Genomic DNA, 21,085 nt, shown 5'->3' with positions numbered 1-21,085 from the left:
TAAGGCAAGGCAAGTTTATTCATAGAGCATGACTCGTAGGAGGCAATTCAAAGTGCTTCACAAAGAGAAAGAAACATAAAATTACAGAAAAAGAGCAAGACACCAGAAAACAGATAAAACAGGAGAAAAAGAATAGTCAAGAAATTTAAAATGAAGCTATTAAAATGCATTTGGAGTAGTGTATGTTTGGAAGTATTTTTGCATTTATAAACTCCTGCAATGTGCTTCCTGGATTTTTGGGTGTGACAATAGATTCGACTTTACAACTACTGAAAACTGTGACAACTGCTGCAACATGGATCAGTGTTATCCTGTAAGTTATCTACATACAGGATATGAATCTTGGAAGGTAGCCTTGAGTCAAAAAGATGCTTTAGTAGCATTTATCTACAGGGAAAGTGTATGAACGTGGATGAGGTCCAACATTTTGGAGTGGATTTTTTTGGACGCTGTCACAAGATAATCAGATGATCTGTGGCCCGAAAACTCCTCCCACTGCAACACATATGATTTAAATCTATGATTAGAGATATGCTGCAAAACTTACATTTGATCATTTACAACACTGAATTTTGACAACACTAAAACAACATTTGGCCAAGATAAAAACCCAAAAGTCACTCAGCTTTCTTTTCTCCGATTGTAGTGGATGTGATTGACACATTTTTGTTTAACTTTTTCTTTTTCTTTTTTCCGTTTCTCTCTGTCATATTGCTTACCTAGAGCCTCTTACTCATGAACTGACCGCAAAGTGTTGATTGTTCATGTGAGTCAAGATATTTTCACTCCCAAACAAGGAAAAACCACCTCAGAAATTGTAGTGTCCAACAAAACTTGTGTTAAACATGGGGGACAGAAACATGGAAACATCTGAAATAACTACAAACCACAAATGTTACGACTCGATTGCCCAGAGATTGTCACACAAACATCTTCACACAGCGGTTTTTGTCCAACACCAACAACGGATTAGTCATTTTGGAGGTGATCCCACACATACATGGTGATCTCATGTTGAAACGGCCTTTCGCTGTTGTCCTACTTTTTCTCCCCTCTGGTACTTGAGAAATTGAGGTTAAAGTACCCCATCCCCCCCGCCGGTGGCTGTGGGGGTGTTTTCAGGACATCAGACAGACTGAAAGGCTGCTCCCCTCCCCCCCGTCTCCAAACAACGCCCCTCTCCCACATGTTCTCATGTCTTTATCCATTTCCCCCCATCAGTCATCCAACTTTTTTTTTAAATCATCCCTCTCTGTGGTTCGCTTTTTAATTTATGGCCCTCATCAGTATCCCGTTTCCATATTCAAAGAACTGAAATAGTTTCTCTCTCAGCTGAAAGCAATGCTATTTGAGAAAGCGATGCTGGCTGAATGAGATGTCCTGGGACCCCCCCCTTGGCCTGCTGTGTGAGATTATGTAAGGTAAGACTGTGAGCGGGTCGAACGCAAATGTTTCTCTTCCATTTAAACAGTCGACCATCTGTGTACAGGTCCTTTCTAGGAAGGTTCGAATTAGTTCAAAGTTGTTTGTTTTGTGGAGAGGAACTTTTTCGGTGCATTTGATGCAGTGATCAGAAAAACACAACCAGCAAATTGTGTTTCAAACAAAAACTAGTGATTCAAATGGGAAGGTGTTATGTTGTTTCTTTGAGGATTAATCTGGGCAGTTCCCTCTGACATGGTGGCCAGAGTCTCTGGAAACATAACTGTCAGAAAACTTCTCCTGAGGTGGCTTTTCTGAAAACGCTCTTCATGGAAACGGGGGATAACAACTCTTCTCAAATGCTGCCACTGTGCATGTGCACCACATCCATGGTGAACAGTTATTTTGCACAGCAATCCAACTCTGTTGTCCATCCGTGCGATTGTCTGTGTATTCACCATTGGTAATGCTTATAGTGTGTTGTTCTCTGCGCACGCGTGTGTGTGGTTTCCTGACAAAAACAACCAACAGTGCCAGCTCGTGACCTGGCATGCTCAACTACAATGTTTTCAGCGTTTCTCCTGAAACGTTGCCCCGTAAACGCTAATTTTTCTGAATTGGAAACGTGAAAATGCTGCGTTTTCACTTTAAACATTATCATGTATGCAACACGTCATGTTATATTGTGCAGCGTGATTTTCTTAACCCAAGAAGCAAACCAAAAACTGAGCTGTCGGAAGCCTTAGTGTGTGGAAATTTCAGACAAGATGAGGTGTTCGGTCTTCCAAAAGATCTCCACACTATTGATTTGGTGCAGTGTTGGCGTTGTCACTTTAATTGTCAAATTATTTTCAGCAGTCACACTGTGTTGTGTCTGCAGTTGTAATATGACCCTATGGAAACCCTTTCCACTATAGGACCAAAGATTTTAAGCCACAACCGCAAATATTGTCACAGCTTATAATTTTTTGTCTGGAACGGTCGAGTTTGAACATGCTTTTCTCATTTTAAGGATGTTCTCACAATAAAGTGTAGTTAAAAAACTATATAATATATAAGATATTATAAAATCAATGTCTGGAAAAAGTTGTTTCAAGCATCTGTTGCTCATTTTGCTGTCTGGAAAGGTATTTCTCAGCATATGAAATTAATTGTCGTAGAGAAAAAGTATTTAGAGTCAGTACATCTGTGGTATTGGGGAACAGATTAACTTGTGCTTCAACTCTTGTGGTCTGTAAACAAAATAGCAGCGTTGATAATTACTTGCCAAACACACTGCTTTCATTGGTCTGTTTTCTTGCCAGTTTTTTTGTGCCACAGATACCCTAAAACATGTGGAAACCGTGCCAATCAAAGCTCATTTAAGATACTTGACATTTAAACCTGTTTTCAGAAGTTTGCCCCACAACACAGATTCAGTCTTTTCTTTGGCTGCTGAAGACACGCCGCATTACTTACAGGCCCACAGTCATCCAGTAAAGGTCTGAATTGATTTTATTGTACGTTGACTGACGTTTTCAACTGTCCTCGAATGCCTCTCTGTCGGTGCTGAAAGAGCTGGTGGTGTGAAAGACAGTGAAACGCATTAGAGGCTCTCCGCAGGGCTTTCTGTCCGTTCGACATCCCGAAAAAAACACTTCAAATGGGGAAAAAACATACTTTGCTTTCAACTACCATTAATTCTGTGTGTCAACATTCGGTGGAAATAGTTTTATTAAGAAAAATCAGCCCTATTATCTGATGCCATTACTTGACAACAGTCTTATATGTTTTCACAGATTTCCATGATACAGATCTCCCAGACAGACTTTGCTCTTCACAGGTCATGTGATTTTAGTGAATTGCAGAAGAAAAATAATTTAATCCTCAAGGTTTGGATGCGGGCTACTAAATTGCTTAATTCTTCATCTAAAAACTAAAGAAAAGCAGAAAATAAAAAGTCCTGCAGTGATGCTGAACGTTGGTTGACATCGGCTCCATGAAAAATCAAATCAGAGCAGAAACAAAGAGCACCTCATGTGGATACACCCTGTGGGGCAGATCCAATATCAGGCCAGGGTAAAACTCAGGCCAGAGCTGACATTTGTAGACGAGATTGTGATTTAGCTTTCGCAAACATGGACACAGCAACACAAACACCTGCACAGAGGGGTATAATGCAATCCGCTGCAACAACTCAGCCTGTTTGAAGCTTGTTTTCCCAAACGTATCAGTCAATTGCTCTCGCCTCACTTATATTTGAGGCTGTAGTTTTTGGGGAGTGATCTCTCCTTCTTCAAATCAGAACACACTTCTGTTATTCCAGGGCTGCTCCATTTTATTGCCTTCTATTTGTTCAAGTTTTTTTCTGAATGCATCCCGGTGGTTTCCTTGGGGTCAAGTCAGGTGAGGAGAAACCGAAGAAAGCGTCAAATCCGCAAGCCGAACCAACTCAAAGTGGCAAACATATACTCTGCGTTACGCAACGGTTGTTTTACAGCCTGAAGGCCTGACATGAGCAGAATAGTTTGGCGTGCTTTCCTCCAGTATATGGAGTTACATAAAGCTCAATGGCAGGGAATCAAGTGGTTTTTGGCTGGGTTTGACTTCCAAGTTATGTAGAGCAGTAACAAGCAGTACAGTATAGTCTGCTGGAGTTTCATGTGGCCTACTTAGGAGTGTGTGTAAGTCATGTCAGGTTACTTTTGGAGTGTTTTCTTTTGACGCTGACTCCTGAAAAATTGCAGCTTGTTTTTCTATCTAGTTTTTTTTTTTTTTTCATTTTGTTTCAATATGTTCATGCGCTCTGCTTGAACAAAATCTTCCTATAACTTCTGTTCTGTATGGGCATGAAGTTTAATCGCTAGGAATCAGCAGCCACAAGTAGAATTCACTGTTGTAACAGGGGTGTTTTTGGAAGACAGAGCCTTTAGCAGCATGTCTGAGGCTGAATGGCTGTCTTAAGCACAGACGCACAAACGGCATCTTTTTTTTCCCCCCCCATGCACCAGTAATGGGAGCACAGAAAGACCAAAGACCACTCAGCCAACTTCTCCAGCCACCAGTGCGCCACCGTGTCACGTTACATAAGGATGTCTCTGTTCCGGGTTCTATATGTGCCTGTTCCTGGCTTCTGCCCGAACACTGCTCTGTGTCTGTGGTCTTAACAGTATCATGATTCTGACACCTCTTAGCTGTTTGGGTTGTCAACTGTGAGGCTCCTTTAGTTGTGAATGAGTGATTGGTGTATCTTTATACTATATCAGTTGGGATTGATTGACTTCAGCTTCCTGTTATCCTGAACTCGGATGTAGACGATGGATTTATGTCATATAACATGATTGTGTTAGATTGATGGTTTGACTAGAGCCACTCCTTATTCAGGTTGCTGTCTTTCTTTTGGTGATGTTTACCTTGGTTCATACTCACTTCCACCCACAGCTGACCTGAGGAGGCTTTTATGCATAGTTTTTAAGATCACCGCAACCTGAAATTTTGCTGGGTTTTTTTTTTTTTTTTTTTGTAATAACTCAGCAAAGCTTACCTTTTGTGTCTTGGTTGTTAGGTGGTAATAATTCATTTGTAATGGACTGGAAACCAACGCTTTTTGACTTTAGTCAGCTGGGATTGGCCCCAACACCGCCTGAGAGCCTTGGTTGTAGCATGGAGAAGGTGGATGTTGGTCCTAATCATGCATCCAATCTCCTTCCATTGGATCAACCAAAGACTGAGGAATCTTCTTTGAATGTCGACTGTCATTTCATAATGAACTTTTTCTTTTTTATAACGAAGAGGCTGAAGTCCAAGTCACAGTCACTGTAACCTTAAGTTTGACCTAATTTTGTGAAACCATTGCCTCACAGTATTTTATTATCAGCTGATCCACTGAGTGATCGAAACGAGTAACCACAGGGCGATACGTCCAACTTTTCTGTTGATCAGCCCTGTACTCCTGAGCGCTGTATGTCCTGTTTTCAGTCATATGTCTAGCGCGCCTTCAGGGATGAACTGTCAGAGTTTGACTGCCAAAGTAATAGCTCCACGATCACTGTGACCGCAGATATTCTCAATAATGTGATATCTCCTGACCACCTTCAAAGTATTTCTTCAAACTTGGCACTGGCGTTCACAGTCATTAAAGAATAGATTTAGTAGAGAAAAGTCAGATGTGGGTGGGGATGACCTCCACTTTTTTTATGCCTGTCATTCTGAAGGTATTTTCTTACTAATGAGGAGACAGAACTGGAAATTTTAATTACCTCAAGAATACTGAATGTCACAGAACATGTTGACATGTGTTTGAAATTGCTGTGTTGTATTTGTGCCTGTTTACTTTGTGACCGTTGTTGGATTGTGCTGCTGCTGATCTTAACCAGGCCTGTCCTGGAAAACGTTCTAATCTCAATTAGGCTAAATTCAGTTCAAATTAAAGTAATAAATTAAATAGCTATAAAACACTTGACATGAAAAGGAAACAAATGAAAAGGTTAAATGGAACGCAGCTAGTGTTTGGCGCTGACGTTGAAGAAATGAGGGTCACAGTGACACGACAAAAGGTTTTAGAAGTAAAGAGTGAAGACTTTTCACCATTGAAAAGAGGAATTTTTAAGGAGTATTGTGAGGTGAGAACAATGGCTGATGAAAAAGAAAAGCAGAAGTGATGCAGGTGAGCGGCCACGTCAGGATAATTCTGGAACTTTTAGGCATTTCTGACTTGCTGACTTCACTTGCCTGTTTGAACCCCAAACTGACAAGGAATTAAAAACACACACACACAAACAAATAAGAGCAGATCATCAATCAGACAATACAGAAAACAGAAATTCATCCTGTTAAGCTTTCTTCACACACCCACAAAAACACTTGTAACAAATGATAGTTGACCAGAAGCAACAATAATCACCTGACCGTGTGTGTGAGTGCTGCACCTCACCATTACCCCACAAAGATTGAGTTAATTGTCAGACTCCTTCAAAGCGACTGAAACCTCAGATCACATTCTGTCCTCCACAAACTCCAGATAACCAGAAAATGAGCTTCAGTTCATTTCATGGTGGGAAACGGTCTGCTTGTCTGGAGGAGAGTCGGCACAGCAGCAGCAGCAGTGATTGCCAGTGTGTGGTCAGGGGGTCCTTCAACCTGTCCTTGAGCTGATTCAAGGAGGTTTTTAGTTCATTTCCTCTGACATGACTGAATGAAAAATAAGGCGCAATCAGTGTCAGGATTGTTGTGATGATCATGTCGCTCAACTTGATGATCTGAACATACAGAATCAGGAAAAAAAAATACTGTATACTATAGTGTACGATACTAAATACTGATTTCCTTTTAAGTCCAGTAACTAGCCCAGTCAGTTAATCCTGGTTAGATTTATGAGGCCTGTAAACGGCACTGTCGGACCTGTAAGTCAGCTTGGCCGGAGTTACCTGTTGTGTAATGGGCTGTGTAACGTTATGCAAGGTGAGCTGGCAGCCCGTCAGGGTGCTGTGACACTTCTGTGTCTCCATTCGTCTGCGTGGGAGGGCACACTCAAAAAATAAAGATAAAAACCTTTGTTTTCATCCAAGAGTGTCAGCCACTTAAAAGAATACTCCGAAGATTTTGGACCCACGCCCTATCCCTATCTTTTACAAAGTGAGATAAGCTCATAAATACCTTTTTTGTGTCTGTGCATCCAGTGGCTGGATCCCAGCTGTTAGCATCATAGTTAGTAACATAGTTAGTCAGTATCATAGCTTAGCTTAGCTGCGGGAGGTGAAAAGGAGACAGAGCTGGACTGACGAAAGTGGACAAACTACTCCTTCCAGTGGTCCAGGGGATGGCGTATTAGCACGTGAAGTAAATCCGAATGGTTATAAAACGTTTTAAAAGACGTGTCATCTTTTCAATCCATTAAAATAACTTTTTGATGCACACAGATCAGCACAAGCATAGTGCTCCGCGGAAGGATATACCGGCGCACAGCGGCTGAGTCTCTGGCTTCTACTGCTGTACTAAAATATGTTCACTGTAATTTAGGGATTTCGATAAATAAAACCTAAGCACTTTACTTTTTTTGTGCTTTTCTTCCTTTGGAACAAATTCTCCCGGAAGAATCGATCCCCAATCGCAGAACAATCAGGAAACGGCTTCAGAAGTGTCACCCACATAATGTAAAACCCTGGGCTTCTGAGTGGAGGAACAACGAATTAATGTCCTTGTAACAACAACCCATAACTGCCAATAATGTAGTAGTAGAGTATCTACACTCAGTGAGTCAATATGATGACTTTCCAATCAACTATGCCTGTTTTTCAAAAACAAACTGCATAAAACCTGTAATTAAAAAAAAAAAAACAAAAGGGAAAAACATCTTAATGAAAAGCAGCCTGTTGTATGCATTGTTACATTATTGGCTGCTGTTATTTAATTTGGAATGGAATTGTTCTTTTTTTTTTCTATCTAATTGTCAAAGTGAATTCAAAAAGACTAAAATTATTGCATTATTGCTACAGTACTAATGGTTGGATCAAAGTGAGTTTAAAAAAAAACAACAACTCCAAATTGATAATTTTACGTCTTCTGTGATGTGCAGATTTAAATATCTATGTTTAGTTGCCAGAAACAAGGAAAAAATGCCATTTGTGATGGTTTTGCTCAATCAGCTCTGATTTGTTTTTTTTGTTTTTTTTTTTCCCCATTTCACGTCCTTCTCTCACTTTTTCTGACACATGGCGTGTCGTTTAGGTTGGAGACGGGGTGTGAGCTGGACTGTTTTCTCCAGTGTTTTAACTTTTCATTGCAGTTATGTGAGCTATTTTAACTGTGTGTGTTTTTGACATACTTGGTGGACTTAGTTGTACATCTTTTGAACAAATGGCTTTGCTCGGCCTCCAAGCAGCCTTTCATCCAGAAGATAGTCACTACTGACGTAAGTACAGATTTTGCTTTAGTACAAAACCAACAAATGTAAGTTATGACATTACTCTTGACTTAATGTAAGTACTTTGTGTCATCATAAATAGGATATTATTATATCATATATCACATTAATGCTGCTTTATATTGTGTTTTTCTGTTTCATTATAAAAGCACATCATCTGTGTGGCTCCAGTCTATGATTATGTTTTTTTCTAGCTCAGGAGGAGATCCTACCTGTCATTTGAGGGTAATTTTCATCCTGCTGAGAGATGGAGTTTTAAAAGCATCCGAGAAACTCTTGAGAGCTCTTCAGCGCTCTGTGTCTTTCTCTCTGGCACACTTTGTCCTGTCAATTTTGTGCTCTGCAGTGCCGTCCTTCATCTGCAAGTCGTGACTTTTTCCCCCTTTTTCTTTTACATCTTGCTGTCTGAAAATTGGGGGTTTAAATGCCTTTCTGACCAGTTTTTGTTGAAACTTTCAGCAAAACGCCTAATCTGTGCTGGAGGGACAGGAAAAGACACAAATAGCCTCTCTCGTATTGATCATTAAGTTCATATTTCCATTGCTGGCAGCAGCAGGGGATCAGCGTGTCCTCAACGTGGAGCAGAAAACAGCTTTAGTTTTTCTTTTTTGTAGCTGAGTAATGTCCTGTTGCAGACAGGATTAGCAAGATTTAAAAAAAAAAATCTGATTTGTTAAAGAATGCCCACAGAAATAAGTGTAAATCCTAGTCAATAATAAATTTGGAATTCATTCTTTTTGGGAAAGCTGACTGGCTGTCAGTAGTCCAATATGACAGTAAGCATTAATATACCACAAAGCCTACAAGCTCCTGTGAATAAAAATCTCAATTTTACCAAGTCTGAAACATTGGAAGGTGCAACAGTCTCATTCTGGTTTCATGTTTTCAAACTGTGGTATATTGTTATATATTTATTAACTAAAATATTTGACCCTTGAGAATTGAATTAGACCTTTTTTTTTTATATTTTTTCTCCCCACAATGCTATTCAATATCCTGTTGATGGCTTACACACAAATGTGTACATCAGCTTTGACAAGTATGTCTGTATTTGTTTTTCACAGAGAAAAACTGCATTTTTCATGCTTTGATGGACAGTTATGAAACGACGATGTGGGCTGAAGATGGCGCTTTTTAATGTTGGCTTCTTAAAGCTGCAGCATGTATGATTGAAGCAATTGCACAGCGGTGCTCTGGGGGGCAGCAGTGAGTCACGATTTGTGCATTTCAAGTACTTTAACCCTTTTAATTTTAACCAATTAAATTCATCACCAGAATGTGTGCACACTGCTTCTTCCGTTGTGGCAGGAGGAGTGGTAAAGTGACTCACTACACCATCTTGTGGTACAATGTGATATTGCAAGATTGACTTGGTTGCTCCTAGCTGGTGAACGTGCGTTCTTTTCTGCAACTTTCTGATGATGTTTGTGGGTCGTTTGTAAATATTTCGAACCAAAAATGTTAAACTTTTACATTTGTGGCTACAACAGGAACAACATCCAAAGTCTAGTAATATAGATATTTTTTATTCGCTTGATACAGCAGGGAAATCAATTAGCAATTAGCCTCCAAACAGTAAAACCTGGGGAATGTTTTTCTAATATCATCAGCTCTTTCATCTGTCATGTTGAAAAGCTTGTAATTGATGATTACACAAAATCTTTCTCAACACTGATCATCTTTCACAGCAGCCTTTTCACCCTGCGGCTGGCCAAAGCCTGTGAGGATAATTAAACATGTGCTTTCAGGTTCTTCTGTGTTTTTATGGATTTAAAGCATGCGTCTAGGTTGTGCGTTACTCTCACACTGTCTGTGAGGAGCAAAACAGTAACTGTTTACTGAACATCCCGGATCATTCCTGTCCTCCGTGTTTCAGGAGCCTTTCCCGGGAACATGCTCAGGTAGCAGCAGCCACCGGATCAGGATGTCTGATGACGAAGAGGAACACATGAACAGGAGGAAGAGAGAAGTGGAGATCATCACGAGCAGTGATGACGACAACGATGGAGACGATGAAGATGAAGCGAAACACCGTGAGTCAGAATGCTGGGTTCAGACCTGATCAGTCCCAAAATGAACAGATGTATTAAACTAGAGTCGAGTCAACGAGGAATAAGCTTGTCAGTAAACCCTGTTATGTTCATGCGGCTTGCATGCAGCTTCAGGGTTTCTTGACATTAACATCAGATCAATAACAGCTTGAAGGACATCTCTAACCTTCTACATGCATTCACATAAGATAGTGTGATTGAATAAAATATTACTTATCCAATATCCTGTGACATAACATGGGTCAATCTTGTGCAAAGTTATTGAGAGAAGTTCACTTAATGAGGTTATTTTACATTATTAAACATGTCTTGATTCTCATGTAATATGAGCGTGAAGAGAGATCTTCCTGAAGACGACATGACGTGCAAGCAAGAAAGCTAAAGCCAGTCCACTGACGTGTGAAAAGTTTGATTCAGAGCTCAAGTAAATAAATTAAAGTGTTCTTGAGGAAAATTCAAATGAAATTGACAGCACTAATGAGCAGAGGACTCACAGATCATCTCTGGAGTTTACTCCTCAAGCGCCATGGGGAAATAACATGTTTCTTTTGCAACAGTGATTCCTGTATTTATACAACCATCAAAACAGATCAGCAGTTCTTTGAAAGACTCTTCGCCATTCTTATTATATGAGTATATGTTTACTTGTAATGAGTGTTTGTCTGTAAACAAACAGGGAGTTTGAGATTTCTTACCTCTTTTGAAAAAGGTGGTTAATGTATGTAGTGTCTGTCTTCAGTGTGGAAAAAAAAGTTGTTTGAGAATATTTCTGCAGTGACTCAAAGTATTCAGCTTTATGTTTGCCACAAAAAGGCTGTGCTGCTTGCACGATAATGTCACCAGGATATGTTCTATGAACCCTTTCTACCATGTAGGGATTAATGATATCAAGTTTTTTTTTTCCTGAAGACTGATTGCAAATAATTAAAAATGTGGAAAAGTGCATCCCAATTTGCAGGAAATTAAAGTTCTCCATTTCCAAATCCTTCAACAGTCTTCAGCGGCTGCTCTGTCTTGTCAGTGTTTTACATGCAGACCTTCAGTCATTGTATCTTGTGCGTCTCCAGATGGAGTTGTTGTCAGACAGGAGTGGCTTCAAGAGTGTAAGAGAATGTGTCTTTGTTCAGAGCAGGTGTCACCTTGGTTCTGGTAACATGAGGACTCATTCTGGCATGGCAGACAATTAAACGTTGTGGAGTGGCTGCGTTTATGCAATAGTCATTCAGACTGTGAATGAAAAATGCTTTTAAATCTCCCCCTGATGCACTGGGCAGAGTGGGGGCCTTACCCAATCTCATTATAAACAGTCATTTTCTCATCTTTTTGTTCAGTTTGGATCGTAACGCTCTCATGATGACTCTTGGAGTTAATTCGTAGCTCATTTAAATCCGTCTTGTGACGTCAAAGATTCGAGAGCGGGGAGAAGCGAAGCATTCTGGAAGTTTCCGGTCTATAGAGACCTTCTCATCACAGTGAGTCAGCGTTGGATAACCCTTTGGTATGACAGATTGCGTGTTGTGTTTGGGCCGAGGCGGCTGAGCCTCGAGAATCTGTGAAGGGCTCTTAACACACGCACGCATGTACACGCGCACAGACACACACACACCGTACACGTTGTCCTAATTACGGCAGGAGTTCTCTGATGCAGTACAGCTGTGACGGTGGTTCTGTAGGTACCTCGGCTCTCAAAGGGTCTGTGTGTTTATGGTAATGAACCTTTAGCTTCCACTAAAAGGGGGTTCGGGTCCTTGTACCCTCTTGCTTACTGCTCAGGCTTATAAAACATTTGTACTACAACAGTTGTGCAACATTTTGTATAACTGACCCGGTGAAGCAGCGGAATTGTGTTTGGGCGTGTCAATGTCTTGCGCTAGACGGCAAAAGAACCTTGCTGGGAGGAAACCAGTTGTGGCGCTGCTCGTACAGGTTTTTAGTTTGATAGGAGAAGAAATATCATATGTGAAATACAGACTGACGTCCAATGTGGAATGCATCACGGAAAGTTCATTTGCAAGGTTAAAATAATCAAATGAACCATTTTTTGACAGTTCAGTGTCAGATATATAATAACGCAATTAAATGAAATTCTGTTTTCATTTACAAAACACCAATTGTGACAGCACTTCTATGTCTTTACATTATGCATAATGAAGAGAAACTTGATTTCAACAGCAGAAACCGGCTTTCTACTTGGAACTAGAAAGTACAGAGATGGAGAGCAATAAACAAGTCGAGTTCAGTTCAGTTAATCCACCTGCTGCAGACTTGATGGAGGCAGGAGGCTCAGATGAGGAGTGTCCGGTTCTATGGTGAGAGATCGTGCTGGAAGGTACAGAGAGAACAAAAAAGGTGAGACTTCAGGGAAGATTCACGTAATGACAGCAGTGGTGGCATGTGACTGAAGGTCTCCCAGGTGGCCACCGTATCCAACCTTTCAAGAGACAATGGGCAAGTTTTCATTGCCTTTTGTGTTTCCATTTACAAGACAACAGTGTGCTGCGAGTCACTGAAAACGGAAGCTTTTGAGAACGCTTTTCCAAAGTGCAACTTTTTGAAAGTGCTCCGTTTTGTGTAAACACACTAAACTGAACTTTTTTGACATACTTCTTCACATGCGCGTTACGGTCGTAGTGATTCTGGTTCTGCCAGTGTGTGAATAGATCGACAAGCACAAGGAGGGAATTCTTTGTGCTGTTCGCTCTGTAAATTAAACTGCACGCATCCAATCAAGTGTACATTTACTACATCATCTTCTGGATCACATGCTGTAGAAAAGTAGCTCAGAGTATATCAAATTAATCATCTACACAGGAGGAGTGAGCTGATGTTGATCAGTTCAGCTGAATGCTGTAATAGCTGTCAAGGTCTATAAAGTGCATTGTAATGTAAGAACATGGAGAGCACTGAAAGAAACAGTCAGCGGAGATTGTGCCATGGTCCTCAAAAGTCCTGTAAAGTCATGAAGACAGAATGAACATAGCCAGAGCTGTTATTCAGCTGAAAGTCTCCATTGAGCTCAGCATCTCTCATACTGAGTGAAAAGTCAGTCTGAGCTGGTGGAGAAGATTCACGTCATCTAAGAGGCTTTTTTTTATTTATGGAGAACAACAACTGTGGTCCAGCCTGAAGTCAGACCACACTGAGGAGCGGCCGTCTCTACAGCCTCATGTTATCAGTCTGAGGAGTAAAGTAAACCAAATTTACTCTAAAACAAGAAAGAAAAAAAAAAAAACTGAGTACCACAGCTTTAAAAACTGGTCCATGTTGGCCTGACCCAGTCCTCACTCTGCTTATGTCATTTTTCACATTTTCAAGTTATATTTTTATGGCAAAATCTGTTTGACGTCTAAGCTCTGTTTGGTTTGACTGTCTTTCTTTTACGTTGTCACTTTACAGCCTCCGTCCCTGCCCCAACACGATTGCAGCCATCGGCTGGTTTTTAAAACCTTCTGAAGAGCTTCTCGATGACTTATTTTAAATTCACGATTGTAGTACCCTCAGAACATTCACGACATACAGATCAACAGTCTTCTATCAACATGATTACCCAAATCTTCTCACTCTCTAATGATAGTCTTTGATGGGCCATGAATTTTCCGAGCCCGGTTCAGATTTCTTGAGATGTTGGTGGCTGTTGGCCTGATTAACGGGTTCAGGCGTCGCTCTGCTTCTTGAGACTCGGGTGGATGGATCCAAATGTCCGACGGTGGAAAAGCACACATTTACATGTTTGTCTTCCTCTCTTTGCAAGTCTATTTTGCTTATGTGGCATCAACACCCCCCCGCTGGCTCCTGCGTCTGTCCCACGGTTTCTATAACAACCGTCACCAGGACGCCGGCCCCCTCGGTGGCGACAGTTTCCTCCTCCAGGTTCAACATTTCTTCCTCCATTGTTGTCTTGGGGTTTTTGTTTATCTCCACCTGTTCCCCATCAATCCATCTTTGCACAAGTTTTTTGCATTCATGAGCTCCCTTTCATAGTTAAAATAATATTTTTTTAAAAATAGAATTTAAAGTCTGACAACCATGAAGTGCTGAAGTATTTCAGTTTATTTTAAAAGTGCTTCTCAAATTAAAATGGTCAGGTTGTATTGATGGCAGTCATACTCTTTGCACATGGTTTATGTTACATTTATTTCCGTGAATGTTCTGGATCATCTCCATATTTTACTGAGATTCTCAGATGTGTAATGTCTGGGGTTTTTTTTTTATTTTTTTTTTTACATGAGAAAAGGTCAGACAAGTTTCTAATTTGAACAATTTGCTTTTTCTCTGCTAAGGTTTGGCGTCGTCATGGTGACGACCATCGCTATATCCAGTACCTGTATATGCAAAGACACACTTCTGCAGATATTTATAGAACTGTTTTAACAAACTTGCATCCCAGAAAGTAGTTATGTAAATATTTAATTACACTCATAGCCTTAAGAATATAAACCAAGTACAAAATGCAGTTAGCTGATTAGAGTTTGAATGTATCTGCTGAGAACTGTGTGTGTTGTTTTGAACCTCCCCGCACTTTTTTTTTTTCTTAGTTTAACAGCACTTTTATAAAATTACCTTTGTGCGTCAGAACTCTGGATGTGTCGTTCTGCATCATAGCATTCTAGCTCCATGCGAACAAATACTTAAAGGTCTGATTGTCAGATGCTGAGAAGAACCGCTGAACCCAGTTGTGAGATTAAGCAGGAGTAGAGTGACTCGCGGTAATCACAGCCCGGGGTTGGCGGCGTGTCAGGGAAGTGGCGGTGTGGCGATATGGAGCCGCATGAGTTCAAACGGGTCAGGGGAAATGACATTCTTGGTCAACAGCATTCATATCTGCATGCATTCCATGGCCATTGAATTACTGAGAGATGAGAGGAATCCTTGTTCCTAGCAAGGTAGTGTAAAATATATGACTGTGTAACATATTCAAGGATTCCTTTCTAAACTTGGAGATCTAGCATTGATTTTCAATCTGTGACATGTTCACAGTTGTATTAATCAAAGATATGTTACGTTTTCTTATCTTTTCTTACATTGATGTTTAAGTCTCTGTTATGATGCTGCTGCTTTGAACATGTCGGGTTGGAAAAATCAAAAATTATCCATGAATAAAGGGTAGACATGCCTGTTTTCACTTCTGTATGTCCAAGTTGCTCTCAGTGTTGCTGCTTGTTTTCTCAGGCAGTACAAACTGTACACACACCTTGAGAATCACTGAGTGAAACAGACTTTCACATACTTTACATTTCTTAGATTTTCAGTGCATTTTTTTTCAAACAATGGGCTGGTGATGCCCCTGCCAATTTCTGAGAGTCCTCCCCACGTACCCATGAGCAGGGTTAACGCCAGGGTATCTTACCTTTCCGAACACTGCTTCGCAGAATTTAGCATAAATCAGGCTTTCAGGGCTAACTATAGGTTAGTTACATACATGTGCAGTGTGAACAGATTGAGGTGTGTGCGCGCGTGCGTATGTGTGTACTGCATGTTATTGGCTCTGTGCAGTTCAGAGGAGGCTGTCAGGCAGATTAGTCATATCTTTCATAAGACACACACACACACACACACACACACACACACACTCACTCGTACACGATGACTCCAGAGAGCAGGCAGAGTAATAGTCTGTTAATTAGCCTGTTGCTCCCCTGCCTGTTCGTAGGCGTCGGTGAGCAGAGCACCCTGTCACTCATGCAAACTGTAGAAAAACAAGAAAATATGGTTCCTCCCACAAATGCCTCAAAACACCTAGTTATTCAAAGACAGAATGCATCACAGTCCAGTTTTTTTTTTTTTTTTTTTTTTTCTTCTTCTTTGTTTTGTTAACATTGGACAAGTGGGTAACCAGTTAATTCTTTTATAAAGCGCGGATCTTGTTGCATTTAAAGGCAGGTAAGAACAAGGATTGTAAGAACAAAGTCGATCTTTATAGTCCAGGATCACAGCTTTTGATTAAACCTGAAAAACTGAATGTGTGAGCCAAGAAACCCACAGAGAATTATTGCACAATTGTGCTGCTCCAGTCACAGTTTCACCCTTGTTTGGACCATTTGTTGTGATGTGCAGCATGTTTATTGTATTGATTCTCTGTGAGGACACACAGTTTGAAACGACCTCGACAACAAAGTGGAGCGCTTAATTTAAACAATAAAATATAAACATATTTTAGATTTAGTACGTATCAAATTAAATATTCGTAAATATTTTTATTTTCATTTGAAATTATAAGGCACATAAATAAAAATATATGAAAATATAGTGAGTCAGATTATTAGACCATTTTCAGATGAAATTATTTGTTATTTTATGTCACTGCTCCACATCAGATAGCTTCTGCTTTATTGCAATATTTTTCTCGAATCAGAAAATGTCCAGTTATCACTTTCACTCCACTTGGAGAGCATCTTTGGTTGAATTCAATGCTTCGGGGCATGTCTGTGTGAAGTTTGCTCATCCTCCTCTGTGCATGCCTGTAGTTTCTCTCTTTTCTTTCCACAGAACAAAAATGTGAGTTTGAGGTTAATTTGTGACTCGTAGGTTTGAGGAGTGTGTGTGACGGTCTGTCCAGGGTGTGTCCTCTCTTCGCCTGTCGTCAGCAGGCATTTATCTGGAAATGTCACTTCTCCCTGCATTGCCTCAGGACACATGTAGGCACCTATGTCTGGACCATCTTTTCAAACCAAGCACAAATATTTTGTCTTCTTGCAGCAAATTTCTGTTCATGTATGGGAAGGACACATTCTTAACATTGCTGTAACTTGGTTATACATACAGGGAACTATTGTGAGCTCGCCTAACAAGGATGCATTCATCCCTGGACTTGCATAAACCTGGACTGAAATATGATTCTTTTGGGTTCATTGACAAGTTTCAACATTCCTTTAGGATGTCTTTCTTGAGGATTGAACTGAAATGAATCGTACAGAGAGAATATGGTGCTGCTTCCTGTTTTTAAACCTCAGTACCTGAATAGATCCTGTGAAGACTGCATGTACCATCCTGAGGCTGCTGTTCTGCCAGCCTGCTGTGTTTGCGATGCTTTCTCTAGTCAAATTGGTCACTTCAGAGGCAGCGACAGACAGTTAGCTTTACTGTGTGTGAACCTGCTGACAACAGGAGTAAAATGCATACCAAACGCAGCATGAATGTGCTATATGTGTTATACCATCATTTTCATACCCAGCCGTGAGTGAAAGGCTTCACAACTAGCACAAAAACAACGTAAAATAGTGAGCATTGCTCTTCTGCTGGTTTTGGAAATCGATTTTGAAGCAGTATTAGCGGCAACAGAATTTCCCAATTAATGGAGTTATTGTCGCGATATTATTTGTATTTTTCACAAGTGATACTCAAAGAAGTTGCCTAATTTTATCTGTCTTTAATTTAAAAGCGGAGCACATTTCATAACTCTGTGTGTGTGTGTGTGTGCATGTGTGCGTGCGTGTGTGACCTGATTAAAAGCTGCACAGAGTGAAGTGTAGGAGGTGATACAGTAACACCAGCTGCTCCACATACTGACACACCAGCCTGCCAGTTCGTGTGTGTGTGTGTGTGTGTGTGTGTGTGTTTGTGTGTGAGTGTTGACTTCAGATCAGGTACCAGGGTCGCTTGCTTATTATGAGTTACAATATCTCATCAGTGAAGCCACCTGCCATCTTTGTCTCGAGTCATGCGTCGGCTGCAGCGCTTATACTTTGAGCTCTTTATTTTCACTACTCATTCACATATTCATGTCACCAGCGTGTGCCATTTACATTGGCTCGGTTTCTGCTGTTTGTTAGCTACTGATAGAACTGTGGGGAATCCTTGATCAGTCCTGGGTGATTTGAAGAGTTCTCAGTTTCAGCTACACTGTGATCAGTGTGAACCAGTTTTGTTTACTGGCTTGGTAGTGTACAGAGGGACTTTTTTTTTTTTAATTCTTTGTCCCATCATTCCAGAGCAAATCCAGGTGCTGTGTGTGAATGCTGTGAAAGTACGCTGCTGTTTTATGATACGACACAGTTCAAAAGTTCAGAGATACACCTGTGTCATGTGGCAGGTCTCACTACCGGGTCTCATCACGTTCAGAGAAGCCTGATTGCCCTGCAGTCCCAGAGCGGAGCGGGATCTCCATCCCTGTTCAGAAGGAGATTGTAGAGAAGCGAACAGCACTGCAACAGTTCACAGGAAGTGCACGAGTAAGAATACCCATCAGCCGGAACGAGTCTCCAGGGAATTTGTCTCTGTCAGTTATTTTTTATATGTATTTACAGAACATATAAGAACCCTCACAGCTGTTTGAGATCCATCCTAATGATACCAGTAACAGCTAGCACAGCAGCTAGTTTGTTCTTTGTTTTTTTTTTTTTCATGGAATATCTGCCAATCCCAATGCTTTCCTGATTCGATGCTTCAGTTTTGTTGGAATTTTCACTTGCTTCCAAGTGATTTATGGTCGTCACAAAATGACACAAACTTATTTTTGATTTATTCCTGAATTTTTGACCGTCTCCTGGATGTTGTCTTTCACATGCTCTGCTGTAGAAGACTGAATGAGAAACTGACATTTGTGTGACGAAGCTACATTTAGCTGAAAGGTGCCTGAAACATTCCACTGAGGCAAACTTGAGAGCTCCAGATGATGTGGTGTTCTGTCACACATTCAGTACTTTGTTGCACAGCTCTGGAGGAGCCATGTCTCACATGATTTCATTTGCCTTTATGCGCCGAGTAATTAAAGTCTAAACACAGCATGCACACACACGGCATTGGACTGCAGGAAACCTTCGCAGCTCAAACTTGTGGCACCCATTAAGCATTTGGTCAACAATCTCTGACCAGTTCTTTCAGCCTGGACCAGAGTTGGACTCCAGCCAATCTGAGACCACCTCTACAGGGGACCGCCTCCACTTTCGTGCCACCCAGAGATGCTGATGCTGCTTTATTTGTGTTGTTACTTTTCCATTGATGGCAGCGCTCATAAAAGAAATAAATAATGGCAGTGATATAATATCTTGCAATGAACAAACGGTAAAATCGCCTCTGATCCAACATTGCCAATCTGCTCAGGATCCTGGGAGCAAGTTTCACATTTACTGTAATAAGTCAGTTAAAACTGTTTTTGGCTTGACCGGTGGTTTTGTGATTTCATTTTTAAGGAGCAGATAGAAGTTAGAAGTATTTGTTTAATGTCCAAATAAGGGTGAAACTGATGGATACATGTACAGATAAGGCTTCAGCAAGGAGATGGGATGATTTCAGGTTCTCCAGAGCTCAAAACTTTTACTTATTGAAAACAGAGTGTAAATGTTTTGACTTTGAGATTTAGTGCGAGCCTGTTTGAGCCTTTTATGATTGGATTTGTTTAGATTTTTATGGCTGCTGAATTGTCAAAAAGAAATGTGCGGTGAGTGAGAGTTTCTTCCTCTTTTTATAAAATAGGTTTCAGTATTACTGTGTGTTTTGTTGGTACCTGGGGGCTGGACTGCTGCAATGACGAGGAGATGAATGCAAAGCTTTATCAGGTTTCTAGTAGTTTTTACTTCTTCTTTTTTCCTGGTTATCATAAAAGGTTATGACAAACACACGCCAAATCCCGTCAATAACAACAGGATGAGCATATAAAGCTACTTTTAACTTTGGACTAAATATTGACATTTTTACAATCTAAAAAATGCAGACTTGACATTTTTCCCATAATTACTCACCTCAGACTGTTGGAATGTGGTCTGTGGTTTCTTGAATTGCAGCGCAGTGCCGATTGAAAGCTTCACCTCAGGTCACAGTGAAATTACTCAAAGAGGTGATTCTGTGAACTCAAGGCTCCCTTGTCCCGACACAAGAAGTTTTTTATGTACATTCATTCCTGCAACCGCAGCCCTCAGCTGTCCGACTGGGAACGTCCAGCATAAGGATTTTGAAGACACTGATCTCTGTCTGGGTGAAATAGTTGTCCAATCAGCAAAGACACCTTTAATTCAACATTGGTAACTAAACTCAGCAAATTTTGTCAAAATGTGGTTTGAAAAAAATGACGAGAAAAATAAAGTGAAAAAAACTGAAGCTAGAACCATCGCAAACTCAACTGTTGTCCTGATACCTAAAAACTGACAAAAACAAAATAGTTTGAATTTTCTTGGATATCATAATTTATTGTAACAAAAGTTGCTTAATCCAGTTCATACTTGCCTTTCTAATACTGTGGGTGATGTAAATATGCATTTCAGTCCACTCGAGTTCTGTTGAATATGTGCATGAAGAGATTAGATACTGAAAACTAGTGAGTGGATTTTCATGGACGCAGATTACTTGATAGCAGTGATAGAGTCAGAACTTCTCTGTGTTTGGTGTTCAGATCTCTTAATCCTTTTTTTTTGTTCTGCTAAATATAAGTTTTTAATCAAATTATTTTTTCAGCCTTTTTCATTTATCCTTGACTTTTCTGAAAAGAACAGAATCAAAATGTGGAACTGTGTCAACATTTGTCTTTTCAGAGTCTGAATTTGAACAGATAAGTTATTCAAGTCTTTTGTGCTCATGGCATATACACTGCCGATGTCTGATTAAACATTGAAATCCAGAGTTAATGAGTGAACTGAACAGAGGAAAGAAAAGGTAGACTTTTTTTTTGACGGGTGTTTGTTCACAGAAAGTTCTGCTTCTCCTAATATAAAATAGATCCTGAAAAATGCCTCAATTATAACATAAAAAAACTGAAATGTTGCACTGGATTTAGTGATTT

At 40.4% G+C, this 21,085-nt stretch overlaps 1 protein-coding gene across 1 annotated transcript in view; it reads left to right on the top strand.

Annotated features, from left to right (window-relative positions):
• Positions 1–21,085, top strand: part of LOC115407889 (helicase ARIP4-like) — a 76,013-nt gene that overhangs the window by 17,504 nt on the left and 37,424 nt on the right. Inside the window, exon 2 of the mRNA XM_030118453.1 lies at positions 10,200–10,356. Coding sequence (XP_029974313.1) covers positions 10,248–10,356 — 109 coding nt within the window. The 5' untranslated portion in view covers positions 10,200–10,247. The remainder of the gene's footprint in view (positions 1–10,199; positions 10,357–21,085) is intronic.

The sequence above is a fragment of the Salarias fasciatus genome, chromosome 20 (assembly GCF_902148845.1).
Source record: "Salarias fasciatus chromosome 20, fSalaFa1.1, whole genome shotgun sequence".
NCBI classification, from domain to species: Eukaryota; Metazoa; Chordata; class Actinopteri; order Blenniiformes; family Blenniidae; genus Salarias; species Salarias fasciatus.
The sequence above is the reverse complement of the archived record's forward strand: the minus strand, read 5'-3'. Positions and strand labels throughout refer to the sequence as shown.